This window comes from Nematostella vectensis, chromosome 9 (assembly GCF_932526225.1).
Source record: "Nematostella vectensis chromosome 9, jaNemVect1.1, whole genome shotgun sequence".
NCBI classification, from domain to species: Eukaryota; Metazoa; Cnidaria; class Anthozoa; order Actiniaria; family Edwardsiidae; genus Nematostella; species Nematostella vectensis.
The window spans coordinates 7946801-7967000 of NC_064042.1; the positions used below are offsets into that span (position 1 = coordinate 7946801).

General features: G+C 40.9%; 2 protein-coding genes across 4 annotated transcripts; one reads left to right on the forward strand and one right to left on the reverse strand.

Annotated features, from left to right (window-relative positions):
- Nucleotides 1-233: 233 nt before the first annotated feature.
- Nucleotides 234-12892, reverse strand: LOC5515474 (octopamine receptor 1). 3 transcript variants are annotated; one of them, XM_048732753.1, is made up of 5 exons: nucleotides 12766-12892; nucleotides 11691-12080; nucleotides 2684-3458; nucleotides 1076-1243; nucleotides 234-405 (listed from the first exon to the last, which is right to left on the reverse strand). In XM_048732753.1, exons 2-5 carry the CDS (start codon nucleotides 12002-12004, stop codon nucleotides 364-366), a joined length of 1299 nt encoding a protein of 432 aa, XP_048588710.1. In that variant the 5' UTR covers nucleotides 12005-12080; nucleotides 12766-12892; the 3' UTR covers nucleotides 234-363. The 3 variants fall into 3 exon arrangements, with proteins under 3 accessions (XP_048588710.1, XP_048588711.1, XP_048588709.1); XM_048732754.1 differs by having other exon boundaries at nucleotides 12487-12892; XM_048732752.1 differs by having other exon boundaries at nucleotides 11691-12892.
- A 2761-nt stretch (nucleotides 12893-15653) lies between these two features.
- On the forward strand, nucleotides 15654-18871 carry LOC5515471 (trace amine-associated receptor 9). Its single transcript, XM_032385047.2, has one exon. The coding sequence runs from the start codon at nucleotides 15917-15919 to the stop codon at nucleotides 17009-17011; it is 1095 nt and encodes a 364-aa protein (XP_032240938.2). The 5' UTR covers nucleotides 15654-15916; the 3' UTR covers nucleotides 17012-18871.
- The last annotated feature ends 1329 nt before the right edge of the window (nucleotides 18872-20200 follow it).

Below are 20200 nucleotides of genomic sequence, written 5' to 3' on the forward strand. Positions count from 1 at the left end.
ACCGTGCACATATAACGTGCACGGTATATCTCCAGCCAAACGTTATATATTTTTGTTTGCTCTGAGCGGACCTACAAGCCGGGTGAGGGGGGGGGGGGTTCGTCCGAACCTCCCGAACCCCCCCTGGCTATGGGCTGGCTAGTTATTTCCGCTCTTTGACTGAAAGACCGGAAGTGCGTATGGTATGGGACATGCGCAGTGTACTTGCAGTGTCTCAAGAGAAGCAAACAATATGTCATACTTTATCGCTTTATTGCGTAAAATTTACAAGATCTGCTGACTATAAGAATACACAAAAACTGCATGTGAAACGTGAGCAGTATATTGTTTACAGTATAGTTGATAACGTATTCCGACACTTGCTTAACGTTGCGAAAAGGTTCTAGAATTCTTTCTCCAAATGATCTGTTGATAAATCGACAGATAAATTAATAGAAATAATACAAGAAGTGGTTTTAGCAGCTTAGAGAATTATTTAAAGGAGGAAGACGATAGGGTGTCTTCGGTAAACCATCAACAGCGGATACAGCTGATATTGGAAATGTTTTCCACCTGAAAAGACATTTTCAAACCTCCAAATGTCACTATTCCATTTCCTGCGAAGAAACTGCTACACTATAACAGTCTGTAGCACACCAATACTCTGCACATGTGGAATATGATAGAACATCATGTGTAACGTGACATTTGTCACTTTGTCACATGTTTCTTTCGGAGCGCATACTTTTCAAGATTAGCTGATACTTTATTTGTTATTTTATACGAAACAAAATGACACACAAACCACCCACTCCCTTTATCAGGGGATTTTTTAGGGTTAAACTGATAGGGATGCTCGTCGGGAAATCCTAAAAATACCCCTTAAAAATACCAGCACGACCAAAAAGTGCTACCCTAAAAAATAACCCAGAAGCCCTACAAATACCATTTCTAAAAGAAAAACCTATTTCTTTTTCGGATACCCCCTAAAAAAATTCGGACTTTTAAAATGCTGCATAACGCCCCCCCCCCCCCTCCCTTCCCCCACCACTACCACACACACACACCCCTCTCGTTTCCTTTATGATTTTCATACCTGTTTGAAAGCAAGTCTGAACCTCGTGTTGAAAGCTGTGTAGATGAACGCATTACAAGCGCTGTTGAAGTAACCGAGAAGAGAAGTGGCGAGGTCAGCGGTTCCCTGTGGGGTTTCCCCTGAGAAGGCCGACCATTGGTTCAAAGTAGCATATGGCATCCAGCAAATCTATGAAACAATGATCCATCAATAAAAAACTTATCAAAAACCCATCAGTTAAAATACCCGAATAGTCGTGTTCGTTAACCAGAGAGTATTGATATGTAATTAAAAAAACTGTCAGTCGACTACCAGTTTTTGGTGAACCAAATTATTAATATCTATTTTAAGTATATCTATGATTCGTCAATACAAAAACATAGGTATGTTTATATCTGTCTTACGTATAGCTAATGAGCGAGACAAAAGCTGGTTGGGGGTGTGGCTTGGGCTTTCTTCAATCGTTTAATAAAACCTGGGATACTCAATGCGAATCTCTCGCCTTTTCGGATAAAGAGTCCCTGGTTTGGTGCTTAGTATCATTCCTTTGGGAATAATTTATATAAATAATTCTATTATATATAATTACATTATATTATATATTAATATAAAAAATCAACCTACCCCTCCCCCCATGGGGTGATAATGCCGCTATGATACTCACACCTGGAGCACTGCTATGACAACAAGAATCACCCTACCTCTCCCCCATGGGGTGATAATGCTGCTATGATACTCAAGAATCAGCCTACCCCTCCCCCATGGGGTGATAATGCTACTATGATACTCATACCTGGAGCACTGCTATGACAACAAGAATCACCCTACCCCTACCCCATGGGATAATAATGCCGCTAGGATACTCATACCTGGAATACTGCTATGACAACAAGAATCGACCTACCCCTACCCCATGGGTTGATAATGCTGCTATGATACTCATACCTGGAATACTGCTATGACAACAAGAACCGACCTACCCCTCCCCCATGGGATGATAATGCCGCTAGGATACTCATACCTGGAATACTGCTATGACAACAAGAATCGACCTACCCCTACCCCATGGGGTGATAATGCTACTATGATAATCATACCTGGAATACTGCTATGACAACAAGAATCACCCTACCCCTACCCCATGGGGTGATAATGCTACTATGATAATCATACCTGGAATACTGCTATGACGACAAGAATCACCCTACCCCTACCCCATGGGGTGATAATGCTGCTATGATAATCATACCTGGAATACTGCTATGACAACAAGAATCACCCTACCCCTACCCCATGGGGTGATAATGCTGCTATGATACTCATACCTGGAGCACTGCTATGACAACAAGAATCACCCTACCCCTACCCCATGGGGTGATAATGCTGCTATGATAATCATACCTGGAATACTGCTATGACAACAAGAATCACCCTACCCCTACCCCATGGGGTGATAATGCTACTATGATAATCATACCTGAAATACTGCTATGACGACAAGAATCACCCTACCCCTACCCCATGGGGTGATAATGCTGCTATGATACTCATACCTGGAGCACTGCTATGACAACAAGAATCACCCTACCCCTACCCCATGGGGTGATAATGCCGCTAGGATACTCATACCTGGAATACTGCTATGACAACAAGAATGACCTGCGCGGTTCGTCTCTCGCGCGCTTGTTTTCTAACAGTGTTACTTTCACCGGACGTCTGCGAGGGAGTTGCGTGCGTTATCTTTCCATGGTCGACATGTTTAAAACTTGCTGAACCTGAGTACTCCGAGGAGGATGTCCCGACGTCTTGGATACCTACTTTGACTGTATTACCCATTGGGTATGAATGACTATCACACCTCGCCTCTACACCATCGCTCAGAACTTTTACAGGATTACTTTTAATTCCATTCTTTGCTATTTGTGGTTTCAAATCGATAACGCTTTTCGTGCTAACAGCTTTACACTGCGTATCGTTGCATGTCATCTTCAAGTCCTCCTCGGTGAACAAGCAATCACGGTTCGGAATCCCGCTGCGATGGTGACCCCTCACATTTGATGAGTTGGTGTTATCATTTGTGCTTTCAAAAGTTGGCATCACTCTTTTGCGGAATTTCTTTGCCTGTTGGCTGGAGGTGCGGAAGATCTTGTAGTAACAGAACACCATGATCCATGTGGGAACAAGGAATGTTGAGCCAGATAGAAAGACCCCGTATGCAGAATGCACGCCACCCATTTGCCAAAAGATCATGCAGTGTTTTCGATCGTCTACGTAAACATATTGATTCCAACCGACCAGTGGCATGGCTGCTAGGAAAGTGACGTATATCCAGATGAGAATGATAGCATACACGACCTTGGGCTTGGTAAACATCACTTTAGTGGGACGAGTGATGCAGAAATATCTAGAAAAAAAAAAGAGTTTAAAGATAAAAAGATAAAATATGCAGTATGCAGCCTTTTTTTTTTCATTATCATCAGACCAATCACAGTCCAAAACAAGGCCTTTCTAATAGCGTGGCGAGTGCAAGTAAGCTCAGGTACACTCTTTTTTTTTAAGGAACCATTTCTACAGACTCGACCCAGTCGTTATTTGATGTTGCGGGGACATCCTGACCGTCATGCACCGTGCGCTTATTCAACCTCCCCAAAATGCATCGCGCGGCGTCTGGGTACGAGAATGCCATTTCTATAAGAACGTCCAGCCTGAGATTTCACCAAATTTTAAGAACATGCTAAGAACGTGCCGAGGCTTAGGATAGCAGATTTTCTTTTTTAGTCTTGATGCGTTCTAAAAAGCAGAATCAAATTGTGCTCGCAGTAACCAGCTTATTATTGCTATTGATCTTTGGGGAAAATTCTCTTCCTAATAATTCATTGGGTATTATATTCTCATATACTCTAAAATTTTAAAACATCGTTAAGAACATATTCTAATTTTCAGTTGAGGCTGAGCCGTTCTTATTTTTGGAGCATATTTTAAGGCTGGTAACGATGTTCTTAAATGTTAGTGTATATAAGAATATAATACCCCAGAGCCGTAACAGGCCACGTAAGATTTGGGGGCACAATACAGAAACATTAAGAAGATATTGGGGGGGAGGGGCACAGATACGCGCCTTCTGTTCATTTTCTTATAATGTTTGAAAGGGACACATGCCCCCAGTGCTCCCTACTACGGCCCTTGTAGTAGAACCGCCAATGAGTCTCATGGCAATTCATTATTTTCACATATGCAAGAGTACAGCTACCTTGATAATTCCGAATTGGCCATCCTCGCACTTTTGGCCATTATTGTCTAACACATTTACTAGATTATGTAGTAGATCACATACAAATGGCAGGTCTCGCGTGATACCAAATCTTCTATCGGTTCTGATAGGTTTTATGGCGACATAATCGCCATCAGAATGGATTTTTGGGCGATAGTATTGTTGTTTTGTAGGCATATCAGCATTAGAATATGTGCATCTATTACCTTTATGCGCTGGTCAGGAGTTTTACCTGGCAAGGGCCACGTATTTGTAGTAGCCAGGACGCTGGTCCATTGAGGCTGAAGGGCGCTGGCCCCACAGGTAGCCCAGGCTCTGTGGATCAATGAGTAGTTTGAGCCGATCGGCTCATTGACCGTTAATAGAGAGAACATATGGAGTTGTTACTTTATGCAAGTATTCTTCCATGAAAATGTAATAAATTCAATTCAACTTGATGTAGTACTTGTAGCCGTCTATTATTTCCACGTTTAAGAGATTTAGAGCGCATTTGGGGACGTTTGAGCGATGTTCGTTGAAATTTAGAATTCCCTCTGAGTGATAGAGGGAATTCTTAACCGAACATCGCTGAATATTTAAAATTGGCCCCAAATGAGCTCGAAATACGCTTATAAACGTGTAAATAATAGACAACTACATGTACTACATCAAATTGGATTGAATTTTTTATTTGGATTGAATTAATTTTTATGGAAGAATACTTGCATAAAGTAACAACTCCATATGTTCTCTCTATTATGGTCAATGAGCCGGTAGGTTCAAATGTCTCAAAGACAGAGCCTGGGCTACCTGTGGTCAATGAACTAGGGGTTTTAAAGATCATTTATTAAGATACGCGGTTTTTTAACGAAAGATTGGTGTTATTCGCATAAAGTGTTCAAATATGTTTGTTTTCTGGTAAGTGTCTTTCAAATCATCAACTCTACCAGGACTGGCATATGCTTCCCCGAACTCTAAGGGATATCCGGAAGAGAATAGTTGAACTGGGAATGGAATTAAGGGCTGAATTTACATTATGGAGATATAGTGCGTTGTCTTTAAGTCGACCTTGAGATATGGTGCGTTGTCTTTTAGTCGACCTTGTATTATTTCCATACATTTCTCTTTTGGTGGTCTTTCTCTCCACCCTCGTCTTTTCTAGTACAAGACTCATGATATGAGATCAAAGACTCTTCCTCATCCATCATTTAGGGTATTCCTCAAAAAACCTGACCTCGACAAAGGACAACATAACTACCCGATAAAAGAAAAATATAACAAAAGATATTTGCAAGAAATGAAACTAGTGACAATATCCCCACGTGTCTCAAGCCATATAAAAAGCGCATCTAAAGCGCTAGTGCGTGTACCTAGAAAAGCTAACTGCCGTGTGCCTTTGTTTTCCAAACATGTCAGGACTTTCCTGGCTAAAACTACGCCTAGTCAACCAGAACAGGCTCTTTTTGTATCGCAACCCGCGTTTTCAAAACTGAAAATTTGTTTTAGTTTTCTGTTCCGTCAGTAAAACCATTCTGAGCCAATCAGAGTCTTGCTTTGTGCACTTTCCTGGCTATCCTCTGGACAAAAACCAGACAGTGTCGCGACAGGAAGCCAGGCAACTGCACTAGGCAAGAGATGACAAGAATCAGATTGGCTTAGAATAATTTCACTGGCGGAACCAATCGATGTTTTGAAAATGCGGCGTCGCGATACAACGGTTTCGACAGTAACCTATATTTTTTTATACTCGCTATTTATTGTGTAAATAGAAAAGATAATTGGTTTTAAACAATGGTGTATCTCGCGCAACGAGTGTTGTCAAGTTTGGGCTCCTGGGCTAAACCGTGCTTCGAAAGAGGAAAAAAATATAGGAAAACACCAAGTATAGACAAGAATGAACAAGACAATCCAGAAGCTGATTTTTACACACATATAATCAGAACACCAAGAGCTAGAACAATAATAATAATAATAATAATAATAATAATAATAATAATAATAATAAAAATAATAATAATAATAATAATAATAATAATAATAGTAATAGTAATAATAATAATAATAATAATAATAATAATAATAATAATAATAATAATAATAATAATAATAATAATAATAATAACAACAACAACAACAACAACAAACACTACAATAATATCACAAAAAGTTCTCGCCATCGCTCCATGTGGATTGTGTGACAAAATTTTGTGTGGAATAGAATGGCCGTCCGAATATGCTGCTGAACTAAGAAATCACCGTCGGAATAGAATGCTCGTCGGGACTGAATGCCTGTTGAATTTGGAATTTCTCAGTAAAATCAGGGGCATAGCCAGGGGGTGGCCCAGGCCCCCCTCCCTTTTAGAAGCCAAAAATATAGTAAATGTATGAGACATTATCTAAAATGAAGGAGAAAATGCCTTGAAAGGGCCTTTTGGGCCCCCTCCTGTTAAAAATCCGTCTACACTGCTGAAAATTTCTCACTAAATGAGGGGCTTATTCCATACTTCCTACCACTCATATTTTAAATCGTTCTTTTACTTTTTCTTTTTCAATCGCCCTAGAACTGTGAACGTAAACTTGCACGAACTAGTGTTTACTACAATTTTGCAGACCGCCATTTTGAAAAATAGGTCAAGAACGTTTTAAAACAAAACAGGTTTCCCGCGCTCGCCCCAGGCTCTTTAAGACCATTTAGATCGATTCAAAATTATTCTGTTTATTTCATGTTAAAATCAATATCCTACGGGCTGGAAAAATCATGACACATATATTTAAAATGTCATTTAGGCTTTATCGACAAGTTCAATAACCTTTATTCCAGCACACACTCCAGATCGAGGCTCTAAAACTCTAACAGTTTTCATCTCCCATGATGCTTCGCGCACTTTCTTCTCGAGCTTTTCCGTGTCTAGCCCCCACCCAGAGACTGGTGTAGTAAGCAGGAGTTTCCCGCCATTACCCAGAAACCCCCGTGCACCTTTAAGGTATCTTTCTAAGATACTGTAGTTGGGATCCCACGCGGTTCTCGATGACATGTCGAGGTCTTTTTCATTGCAACCCTCGCAAAATCCGGCTGGCGGACGGAAGAATATCATATCGAATTTCATCCCTTTGAGGTCATCACAGTCAAAAACATCCGCTTGAATGGCTGTCACCGAGGTTTCTACTCCGTGAAGGCGGGCGTTTTCAGCCACATCGTCAACGGCTGCTGGATTGATGTCTGTCGCCCAAACCTCAGCTTGTGGAACTTGAAGTGCGAATTCTATAGCGATAGCACCCATACCTGCGCCAACTTCTAGAAACTTTAGAGAGCTTTCGGTGTCGGATTTCTGCTTGAGTAACCCACGAGCCATAGACACGAGTTCGTTGACGAGAAAATTGTATTTCCATTCACCGAATAAGGACCCATCGAACACTGTAGGGCTGACTACATATCCACGTTGATTTACCGTGACACGTTTTTTCGTATGCGAACTAATTCGCATCCTTTCCACTGCAGCGTTTGGTTCAAAGGAAGACGTCCCTTCCATTGCAAATGCTTTTGCTATTCTCTAGTCTTTGTGTATAAATTAAGACTATGACCAGAAAGCGTGAAAAATCATTCAGGAATGTAATCAAATAACCCCACGTGATCCTTTGCGCGGGAACCATAGCTTCGGTATATAAACAACCTATGCCATGCTTCAGCGACTTATCATGTATTTGTTTCAAATAAAGGTTGTTCTCGGAGAATCTGTGTATCATAACCCGCAGTGCTTCATGGGTATCAAGTAGATAAGCAACAAAGCGTTAATAAAATACAAATCCAGGTTTCAAAAGTTGTAGAATTCTTGTTCACGTTCTTATGAACATACACATAGCATTCAGATAAAAGGATTCAGCCGTTTATACGCTACCCATGAACCACCGCGGGTTACGACACATGGATTCTCGAGTGCAACTTTCAACTTGGAATAGGTGCCGTGCAAACTGCTTGCCGTGCAAACTGCAAGCATGAAAGCTTGCCGTGCAAACTGCTTGCCGTGCAAACTGCAAGCATGAAAGCAAACTGCCAGCATTGCTGGCGAATTTTCGCTTGACTGACTATAGGACAAAGTAAATGTCAAAATGGTAGATGGACTTTCTGACATTTCTTTTGTCTTGTGGTCAGTCGAGAAAGAATTCGCCAGCAATGCTGGCAGGTGCTGGCGCAGTTTGAAGGCGAAGTTTGCACGATTGCACGGGGCTTAAGACTTTTGCACGATTGCACGGGGCTTAAGACTTTTGCACGATTGCACGGGGCTTAAGACTTTTGCACGATTGCACGGGGCTTAAGACTTTTGCACGATTGCACGGGGCTTAAGACTTTTGCACGATTGCACGGGGCTTAAGACTATCACGTTAATGAGCAATTGACCAACTGATTGGCCAATTTATTGTCCATAGGAACCATTTTAACTAATAAATGGATCAGGCAAAGCCTGGAAAGACACGGGAGATTCTTTGAATGCATGCAGGCCGTGGAAATACAAACAAATGTAAGAAACTAGTTAAATTTACTTGAACTTGAGTTTATTTCAGCGACTTATCATGTACTTGTATTTATTTCAGTTCAACTTTATATTAAAGTACGAAAAATCTATAGTATGTTCTTTTTGAGTGTTGGCTTGTCTCTTGTCACGGGCGTTACATAGAAAGATTCGGAGGCATTACGTAAGCATTGCGCCTTCAATGGATATAAATGGATGTATCATATTCTCAGTGTCATTGCACTCTTTTTTTATGAGAACTTCCAGCCTGAGATTTCACAAATTTTAAGAACAAAATAAACTCAAATTTTAAGAACATGCTAAAAACATGCTGAGGCTTAGATAGCAGATTTTTTTTCTTTTTTAGTCCTGATGCGTTAAAGTGCAGATTCAAATTGTGCTCATAGTAACAACTTTATTGTTGCTTTGGATCATTAGTATAATTCTCTTCCTAATAATTCACTGGGTATTATATTCTTACAATCAATAAAATTAAAGAACATTGTTAAGAACATATTCATCCTTAAAATATCCCAAAAATAAGAACGGCCCAGCCTGAACTGGAAATCAGACGTTCATATAAAAAAGAGTGTAAACGTATTATCACTACACTGTGTTACCGTGCAGTGTGAGTTCCGATGCTAAAACTCCATAAATTGCTCCAAATATGCTCAGTATATCATGGAGTTTTGTGATAAATTATACCTACTTCGTTAAAATATATCTGGTGGAGTCTCTGGTGGCGCCTTGAAGCGAAACAAGATTTTAAGCGTGAAATGATAACGTTTTATGATCAAACTCTCTGTATTCGTAATTATAATGTAAACAGGGGCGGCGGAAGGGGAGGGGCAGGGGGGTGCCAGTCCCCTCACTTTTAAAGGTGGGGGGGGGGCAGGGGGGGTGCCAGTCCCCTCACTTTTAAAGGTGGGGGGGAGGGGCAGGGGGGTGCCAGTCCCCTCACTTTTGAATATGGGGGGGCAGGGGGGGGGGCGCCAGTCCCCTCACTTTTGAAGGTGGGGAGGGCGCCCTCCCAACTTTTCTGAACGGATGTTTCTTTTTATATGAACGTTTTTTAACCAACGGGTTTCAAGCGGTACATATGCAACCGACAACAAATCTGTTGAACATTTTAACATCCAGTGCATAAAAACCTAGGTTATCCCCGCGTTCTTATAAATAGCGCTAAAAATTTGGAAACCACCACCCTCGCCTCCCCCCTGAAACCACCAACCACCCCTCCACCCAACTTCCCCCCCCCCCCCCCCCCCCCACTTATGGGACCACTCCGCCGCCCCTGGTAAGAATATTTCAAAACATTAGTGCGTTAATTTATAAACCCATGACTTGCATAATCACCTTCCTTTAAATTACATTGTTTCAGCAAACAAGCATAAGGACGGTTCATCAGATAATTTAAGGGGGTAGGGGTAGGGTGGAGATGGGTACTCAAATTTTAGGAACATGCTAAAAACATGGGGACGAGTAAAAAAATCGCAGTCTCGAAGTCTTTTTTTTTTTTTTTTCAAAATTGTAGGGTCTCGGAGCCTAGTTTTTTTTCTACCACGGTCTCGAAGTCACGGTTTGCATGCGACCTCAGAGTCTCTGATTTTGTTGAACGCTATCTGTTTTATGTTGTTACCATGCTACGGGTTTCCCCTTGTATCAAGATTGTATTGTAACTCTACTTATTCTTTTTTCAACTGATGTTAAATGAAATACCTTGAGCAAGTTATCCAAAAACAAGTTTGGAAAGCTCGGGCTCGGATTAAGAAGTTTGACTCTAATGACGAACGTTTAAAAATCTTGAAATCTTGAGTCTTGAAAAAGGCGCTTTAATACCGCCAAGAACAAGCAAAAAGTAAATATAAACGCAACACTAGACTACACACGTCTTTTCAACAAGTTTTTTTATTTTTCACTAATTTTGTTTTTCGCCCTATGTTTACCACAGGTAGCCCAGGCAACGGTTGCTTGTTCGTAGCTCGGAATTCGGCTGTTCTGCTGAGAGGGGACGAGTAAAGCGTTTTTTGTTTAAAATGTTGTCAATAAAATTGCCTGAAAACTAAGAGGATGCCTTGTTGTTGTCAAATTCACGTGTAATACACGATTTTTTTTTTTTTTTTTTGGGGGGGGGGGGGTTCTTAACGGAATTTATAACTTCTCTCTCCCTACTAAGGAAAGAAACAAGGTTGGAGGCGCCATTTTCGGTAGCACTCAAATACCGTCGAAATTCGAGAGGAAACTACAACAAACAAAATATTTTTATCTCGCAGACCTATGCCAGGGTACACTTACATTCGATATGTGACGAAACATCTATTTTCCCTGGCCGCTAGCCGTATTTTAAAACGAGAAAGTAGCAGCAAGCAATCCTTGACCGACGCCGTTGTACGATTAGTTACGCTTGACCGCGCTGGTAAGGAGCACAGGTAGCCCAGGCAATGGTTGCTTGTTCGTAGCTCGGAACTCGGCTTATCTGAGAGGGGACGAGTAAAGCGTTTTTTGTAGAATGTTGTCAATAAAATTGCCTTAAAACTAGGAACATGCCTTAATTTTATTGACAACATTCTACAAAAAACGCTTTACTCGTCCCCTCTCAGATCAGCCGAGTTCCGAGCTACGAACAAGCAACCATTGCCTGGGCTGATGTTGATGCTGATGTTTACCTTAAAAAATCAATAGGGACGAATAAAGTGGACGACTTAGGCCATGCAGTAATTGGAACGGTCGATTTCGATCGGCTGAGTGAAGAACACGCTCAAATTAAAACTAAACGAGCCAAAAAAATTATCAGTTTCACACGTATCAGTGACTATTAGCCGATAGCTATTTCGGCCTCGGCGTGTAATTATTAAATCTAGAGATCTTTAATACTCACCTATCAATGCTGATAGTAGTCAGCGTGAGAATGGACGCGCAACAAAACAAGACGTTACAGAATCCGGACACTTTGCACATAACCGGACCGGCCAGCCAATCACCAGCAAGCAAAGCAGTCAACATGAATGGACAGTTGAAGACGCCAACAAGAAGATCACACACTGCTAGATTCACTATAAGAATGTTCATGACCGTCTGCATTGGTGGGTTCCTGTAGACTGCTAGAATTACCAATGTGTTACCACCGAGTATCAGCACTTCTGTGACGATAAGGAACGCAGATGCAGTCCCGATAGCCGCAGTCGTATACATCGGCACTGATTTTCTAGTCTGTTTTTGTGCTTTTCGTAGAGAGTTCAATACCTTGTTCTTGTAAAACCAACGGGGGCTATATTAAACAATAAGTTTAATTCGAAGGAAATATATATTCAGAGCCGAACTTCTCTATTTTTCTTTTTCTCTCTCTCCGGATTTGTCTATTTCCTATGGAGTTTTTGCTTTAAACTCAATGCGTTCTGTTAACTGAACTTGGGCTCAAGTTTGGTTTACACAAAAGCAGTCCTTATAAAAGGGTAAAATACTTTCTTTCCGTGTTTAATATTGTCTGGGTTGCTGCCTTCTTGTTCAATCAAAGAAGAATAATTTGAATAGAATTCAATAAAATTGTGCCTGGCACGATATTTGTATAAATATGACTGCTTCCTTCTTCGTTTACGAGTGCTCTATTTGTACAAAAAGACTGTGTTTTAACACTGATCATTGCCTTGTTAGAATACGTCAACCTCATCTCTCACCTGTCAAAAAGGCGCTTGCTTTTTTTCTGTTTTCCGAACAAAACGCTTAGTTGTGATATAGTTTTCGATGCGTGATAATTTTGAGTACTAGACTCTTTTAACACTGTATTTGGGGTCACTTTTTTGTAGAGTTTTGTTGCTGTTTTTTTTTTTCGGGGCGCTCTTAGTTATTTAAGCATAGTACCTATGGTCGTATTTTGAGACTCGAGATTCTTTTAAAAAGAAACATCATCTAATGTCAAGGTAGTCAGATTGATAGGTTGGAGACATGCGACTTACCAATAGAAACCACTTCAGCAATTCTTTTCGACCGAAAAAAAATCGGAAAAGGGTCTAACGGGACATCAAACGTTCCTTCTTTATACGAATCTTTCAAACTTGACAATTTTCTGTTCAAGTAATTTTAAATAATGGTATATATTTGCTCACTAATTGCACAAGATTAATTACCCAACCAATGACAAACAAATGTATGGTCATATCAAATATTACTTATTTCTCCTTTATTTTTACTGCTATAAAAAAAAGGTTAAAAGGTGGAATTTTCTCCTGTCTTCTTTTGGCCATCAAAGGAATCATTTTTTTTCCTTTCTCTCATTTTTGGGCAATAAAAACAGTTATTTATTTAATGCTGATGGCTTTAACGATTGCTTTTAGTAGATTCGAAAAGTGGCGAAGATCCTTTAGGTAGTCAGTAAGAGGACTCTGCCTTGCGTCCGCATTCAAGCGCGAAGAACAAACAATCTGTTACAATTTATCAGCGCGCACGCTATGCACCCTAACCAGCCCCTTGGCCGCAAAACAAAAGGGGGTCAGTTCTCATTAAGAACAGTCAAATAAAATCCCTTTTCCACATGAGACGTTTGGCTGTGCCTCTCCTCCCCCCCTCTTCCCTTTACAAATGCTGGATGCGCGCCTGAAGATCGACCGGTTTCTTTTATTCGAATAGGTTTGCTAAACGTCTACTAAATTGAAATTGTTATTTGAACAAATGTGACAGATTTAAGCTGGCTGCGTAAATATAAGAATTGAATATTGAACAAGTTTTAGGGTTATAAGATAATATGAATATTGAACAAGTTTTAGGGTCGCCACTTCGTTTAATTTTTTTTAAACATACTGTTAATATTAGGAAATATGTTTGAGTGCTTCTGCTACCAAAAAAATTGCTGAAAGTCAAACGTTCAGTAAATTCTATTGAATGATGCACCGATGACTAAAATGCCTAAATGCCTAAACGGCAATTCTGTGACTATGAGAAGAAAGGAACAAGAAAAGAACATTTATTATCGTGCATTTAAGGGAGTTAAGGGGATGGTTTCACATCTAGTTTGAGGATAATTTTCCCGTAGAGCTTCAATTCTATTGTTCTTAAAATACAATGAACGGGTAGTCAAAAACTATTAAAAGTTTGGTATCCGGTTTTTCAGACTAGTTTCCCTATCACTTTAAACCAAAACAAAATCCATATCGGTCCCGTAAGTAACCCCTGTCCCCCTTGCTTATGGAAGAAACCTGTTTACGGCCGGAACCTGTTTACGGCCGGAACCTGTTAACGGACGGGACATGTTTAAGGACGGGACCCGTTCACGGACGAAACTGTTTACGGGCGGGACCCGTTTACGTACGAACCTGTTTACGGAAGAAGTCTGTTTACGGACGGGACCCGTTTACGGACGAACCTTTTTACGGCCGGAACCTGTTTACGGCCGGAACCTGTTTACGGACGGGACCTGTTCACGGACGAAATCTGTTTACAAACGGGAACTGTTAATGGACGGGAACTGTTTACAGATGGGAACTGTTAATGGACGGGACCTGTTTACGGACGAACCTGTTTACGGACGAAGTCTGTTTACGGACGGGAACTGTTAACAGACGGGAAGTGTTAATGGACGGGACCTGTTTACGGACGAAGCCTGTTAACGGACGGAAGCTGTTCACGGACGGAAGCTGTTAACGGACGAAGCCTGTTAACGGACGGAAGCTGTTCACGGACGGAAGCTGTTTACGGACGAATTCTGTTTACGGACGGGAACTGTTAATGGACGGGACGTGTTTACGGACGAAACTGTTTACGGACGGGACCCGTTTACGGACGAACCTGTTTTGACGGGATCTGTTTACGGACGGGTTCCGTTTACGGACAAAGCCTGTTTTAACGGGACTTTTTACGGACGGGACCTGTTTATAGACAGAATATGTTTACAATACAATATTCTTTTTGTTAGAATTCGACAACTATTTTAATTACCCTACCAATGAATTTAGTACAATATGGCCATCTATTTTCAGTAAAGGACAGTGAAGGGTTAGGGGTTGATTGAAAAAATGGTGTGAATATCTATGAGTTATTATTTGACTATGATATTTTTTAAAACTAATATTTTTTCAACAATAAAATTTGTCTCTTTGAATATCAAGACAAAGAAATATTTTTTTACTTTATCTTGTTTCTCATTAGTTTAGAAATTATGACGTGAGTAATTACCAACCCTCTCGGAAGGGATTTTCTTTTTCCTTTGTTTTCATCTTTTCAAAGCTTTTCAAAGGGTAGTTCCGGATGTTTGGATGTTCTATAACTAAAAAAGTGAAAAAATGAACAGATAAACATTAGCAATAATATAAGAGCTCCTAAAATCTGAAGATTTCAACATGGTGCTAAGTACTGCGAGATAATACATTATTTACATAATCATCCAACATTTTGTGATGGTCGGGGAAGCATTAAGGGCTTGACAATTAACCTTACATAATGTTCAATGATCTCCTTTCCTATTCTAATTTTCAAGTATAGTTTCCAAGGAAACTTAAAACTAATCTATTCTAGCCTTATATCTATGCAATCATTGTTTCCTTTAAGGCCTTAACTCATTTGAAGCGGGTATTATTATCCACCCTTAAGCCTCCCACCTGCTCTAGTGTCTTGGTCCTCATCCTATTTACATATATCCGGTCCCCAGCGATTAGATAAAGATATGAGCAATTCCCAACCTTTCACACTTTAGTTCAAAATAACTGCGAAAAGAGATTATATTATTTCCTATATCATATTATATTATTGTTTTTGATTTTTCCACAGACTCAAAAAAGTGAACTTGATATTATTCAAATTAAAAATATACTTTATATGTTGTGTTTAGAAATGCAAGTCAATAATGATGAAAGAGAATGAACGTAGTTGTCTTCTCGGCGTTATATTTAGATCTGTTTGCCCTTCGAGCTGGCAGTTGTTATTTTATGGAGATTATGGGGGGAATTTCTCATATCGCAGCTGGCAGTGCAAGTAAGTAATGATACCCCGCCGTATATATTAAAAACTTTTGCACTTGAAACAGTTACGGGCCTCATGCCAAGAAAACATTACACATCCCCCTCACCAGAAGTGTCGAATAAGTGACTCTACAATTTGTGTTTATCACCAAACAAGATGAATCAGACAAAGTGTAGCGATCATCAACATTCGGGATCATTTGTGACGCTTGCTGTTTTCAGTATTATCTCTGGACTTATCGCCTTCTGCGGAAACTTAGTGGTACTACTGGCGATTTACAAAACGCAAAGTTTAAGAACTAATTCAAACCTATTCATCGCGTCGCTCGCAGGATCTGACTGGCTTGTGGGATGTGTTATGCAGCCATTGCTAGTGTACAAATGCGTCAAGTATAGTTACTTTGGAGATGACCTCAGGGAGAATGATCCCTTCAAAGTCGCCACCGACTTTCTGTGGATCCAGGCAATATTAGTGACAACATTCGGTCTGACTGCTGTATCAGTGGATCGATTTATTGCCATTACCATGGTCTTTCGTTACAAAACACTTCTAACGGTCAAGCGCTGTGGGTATATTATTATTTTCAACTGGACGTTTTCGTTTTTGTTTGCGTCAATGCGGCTTTTTCTTCCCGAAGATAAACTCTCGCTTTTGTGGCTCACCACTGCTGTACTTTCTTGCGGGTTGCCTTTTGCTGTTACGTTTTACTGCTACGCCGCCATCTTCAAAGCAGCAAGGACGCAAATGCGAAGAATCGTAACGGAGGCGACAGGAAAGGAAGGGCGTAGAGTCGAGGAGGCGCGGCATCGAAAAACCGCCTGGACCATCGGGATCGTAATTACTTTATTTTTCTTCTTATGGTTCCCAAGTCTAGTCATCGCCTCAATCAATCTGACACTAAGCGCAGGCTGTACGAAAAAACTATTCGCACGGGAGGTGTGGCTTTGGGTTGAGCTCGTTGCGTATTCAAGCTCGTCTATAAACCCATGGGTTTATTCCATGCGAAGCGTCGAGTTTCGCGCCGCATGTAAGCAAAGTATGGGTTTCAAGAGAAGTGGTGTTTTCCCAGAAGGTAATGTGTCGAGTAGGATGCGGTCACGCCTTAGTAACGCGGGTTACCGCAAGTACGACGGTTCCAACATGAACTTAAGGGATGAGTCTATCGCATCTGCGAGGAAAGGGAGCTTGCAGTTAAACCACGTACCGACCATTCGACAGTACAATAGCCACTTGCTACCCCCTGTAAGCTAGTGCACACACAGCAAAGCTGGAAGAGCAGAGCCGTAGCAGCCCACCTAATCCTAAGGGGAACAATATAGAAACATTAAGAAGTTATTGGGGGAGGGGGCACAGCCACGCTTCTACTTAACATTTCCTTATAATTTTGGAAAATATGGGGAGGGGGCACGTGCCCCCAGTAGATCAAATAATCTCTTCGATGAAGGACTGTGAAGCTCTTCAGGATGACCTGACAAGTCTAAACAAGTGAAGCGACACAAATATCGACTTGAACGCTAGCAAGTGAAAGAAATCGCCCACCGTGCTCTGTACGTAGCTATGTTTCGCCACTGAAGTCTGGTCCCCCGGCAGCGTAAAACAACTTCTAGAGAAAGTTGAAAGGCGAGCCACCCGCTGGATTCTAAGATCCAAGATCGGGGACTTGAGCTATAAAGAGCGACTTCTAAAACTCGATCTACTACCGTTGGTCTACGACCGAGAGGTGAAAGACATATTCTTTTTTTTATTCTTTTTTTTTAAGTTTAACATGAGCGACTGAATGTTCAACCCTTTGTCACTTTTGTAAATTTACCATGTAGACTTACCCTTTTTTATGGTCAATCGCACGGAACTGTGGCTGCCAGCGAGTTTCCAATTTGTTTATTTTTTGGTACGTCGTGCATGGTCCTCGTGCCCGTTTACGTATGACCCCATTGGGCATCTATTTTGTCTAATATAACTATTGAAGACTATTCTAGTAATCAGTAACACATGTCTTTTCTTGAGGTTTTACACTAGCCTTGCGTGCATTTGCACTGCACCATTTTTATTACGTGTGCTGGAGGCAAGTCTGTTCGCACTGGCATATCCCCAATTCTCAGGGAGGAGACTTGGTAGGATAAACTTGGTAGAATGTTCGCATGCTATGAAAAGCGGCAGCTGCATGTTTCGAGGGTGGAGAGTGGCCTCTGGTTCTATTTATGCCTACGACGCATGCAGCTTTCGCTTTTCATAGCTTACGAACATTCTACCGACTTCAGCAGTGGAGAGACTGTGTTCTCCTAACTGAGAACTGGGGATAGGAACGTTCACAGAGAAAGCTTGTGCCAATGCGAACAGACTTGCCACCAGCGCAAGGATCGCTAATAGATATAATGCGGTGCAAATGAAAATTGTGCAGCACCAGAAGATGAACCTGCAAGAATAATGGTCTAAGTGCGGCGTGTGGAGAGCGTAAAAGTCAGAAACAATTCTGGACTAATCGAGCTAGTGCTAGACGTTCACAGTTTATTAGAAGTGTAACTAGCTTTCTAAAGGCTGGTGTAAAACCTCAAGTAAATTAAAAAAGTGTCACAAAAGTGATTACTGCTGTATCAGGTATTGGGCTTGCTACTGAGTTGCTGCCACATATAAGTTATCTATCACTGACGCGAATACAGCAATACTCAAATTGTGTCTTTAATTATTTTTGGCCAATGACCTTTTACATTTTCTGATTCAAAGTATTTTTAATTCTTTTAGGGTTTTCGACGCGGGTACTCTGTGGTTTTTAGAATACAGAAATATCAGAAAAAGATATACAAGTGTTAAAACCGAAATAACCCGAGCTGGTATAACTCTCTGAAAGCTCGAACTAAAGATTTCGCAGACGATTGCAGTAATGCAGAATTTAACAGAATGCTTTAAAAGCTTTTAGCATTGAAGTTCTGTCAGAAGACCAGTGCTAGACATATATGGTTTTATTTGCCTTCAAACTCTCTTACGGAGGTTGTTTGGAGAATTAACATTAGATGGCATCAACGCAGCCAGGCCACCTCAGCCTATACCTCTCGCCGCTCGCCCTCCCCCTTGCACATCGTCGGGTATAAATTCAATAAATGACAAACAGTTTAACATCTCTTTTTTTACTTATTAGCTCCAGTTGTTGGTCTGTATGCCTATATTTTGCAAGTTTTGGTTCTTGAAAGAACCCACTGACTTGAATCTCTATTTGAAAATCGCATTGTTTTTCTTCTAGTCCTGCATTCATCCGCATGCTTCTTTATCGTCGTATACAACGTTCTGCTCTTTTCCCCGTGACATAAGGCTCCCCTTTTCAAAAATCTTCCCCAAATCAAACAATGTTTCCCTTTTGTCTAATTGGTGTATCGAAAACTAAGGCACGAGCACATAAGATGCCTAAAATCACTCCAAGAAAACCGAAGGAAAACACGATAACTCTAATGATTTAGGCAGCATTTAGTGCCTCCCCACCCCCCCAAAACAAAGATAAATTATTAAAGTGTACGTGCATATATTATATGTTAGCGCTGTCGTGTCAATGAAAAAGTGCTATTATAGTCATGATTGTCTACCTTCTGATAAAACGTTTTGATGGTAACGGTACTTCGTTGCAGCAAAACGGGTTATTGTCCTCTAGAGAACAAACCTATTAGGGTCGAGATTCGGCACAGTGTTCATACCCACAACTAGAGATGCATATTTGGCATTTGTTAGCAAAAGGTAGCCCAAGCATATTTGGGGTATGTTAGCCACAGGTAGCCCAAGCATATCTGGGGTGTAAGCATTGTTGGCTTGACAAGCGACAAGCTCCACAATGACTATGCCCCACGAGCCGAATTGCTTTGCGTTGTGTGACAAGTCGGTTGGAGTAATTTTTCCTGTTATTCAAGTCTTCTCGGATACAATAACCTAAAAATGAACGTAAGAACAAACAGTAAACCATTTTACCGTGACCACTGACAATACATACACTAGACCACTTGATTTTGACCCTCGCTCTATTGGGCTTTATCACTGTTGTAACATGTAGAAAACATTACATATATGATTACTTTACCTTATATAAATACATATTTCATGTTTTATGTTATACGGCCGTAACGACGACATCTGATTCCTGCCGGCTCCGTATTCTCTCGAGCGGTCTATCGCTAATAAACAACGCGCAGTCATTGTTACAACATGCCCAAGAAACACAAAAATACACTTCCAACGCCAGAACTATTACGACCACAAGGATAATCAAGCCTTGTGATGAGCTTATTCTTTGTGCCTCGTCCACAGGCGGTCCGGCAACAGGCTTGTGATTTGAGCTTTTTGGCGGTAAATTCTCCGCAACCGCTAACACATTGTGCACATTCGCCAACGAAATAAAGAGAACGAATCTAAGATGCCTTTGCCATGAACCGTTCATCACTATAAAAGGCTGCTTTGTCCGCT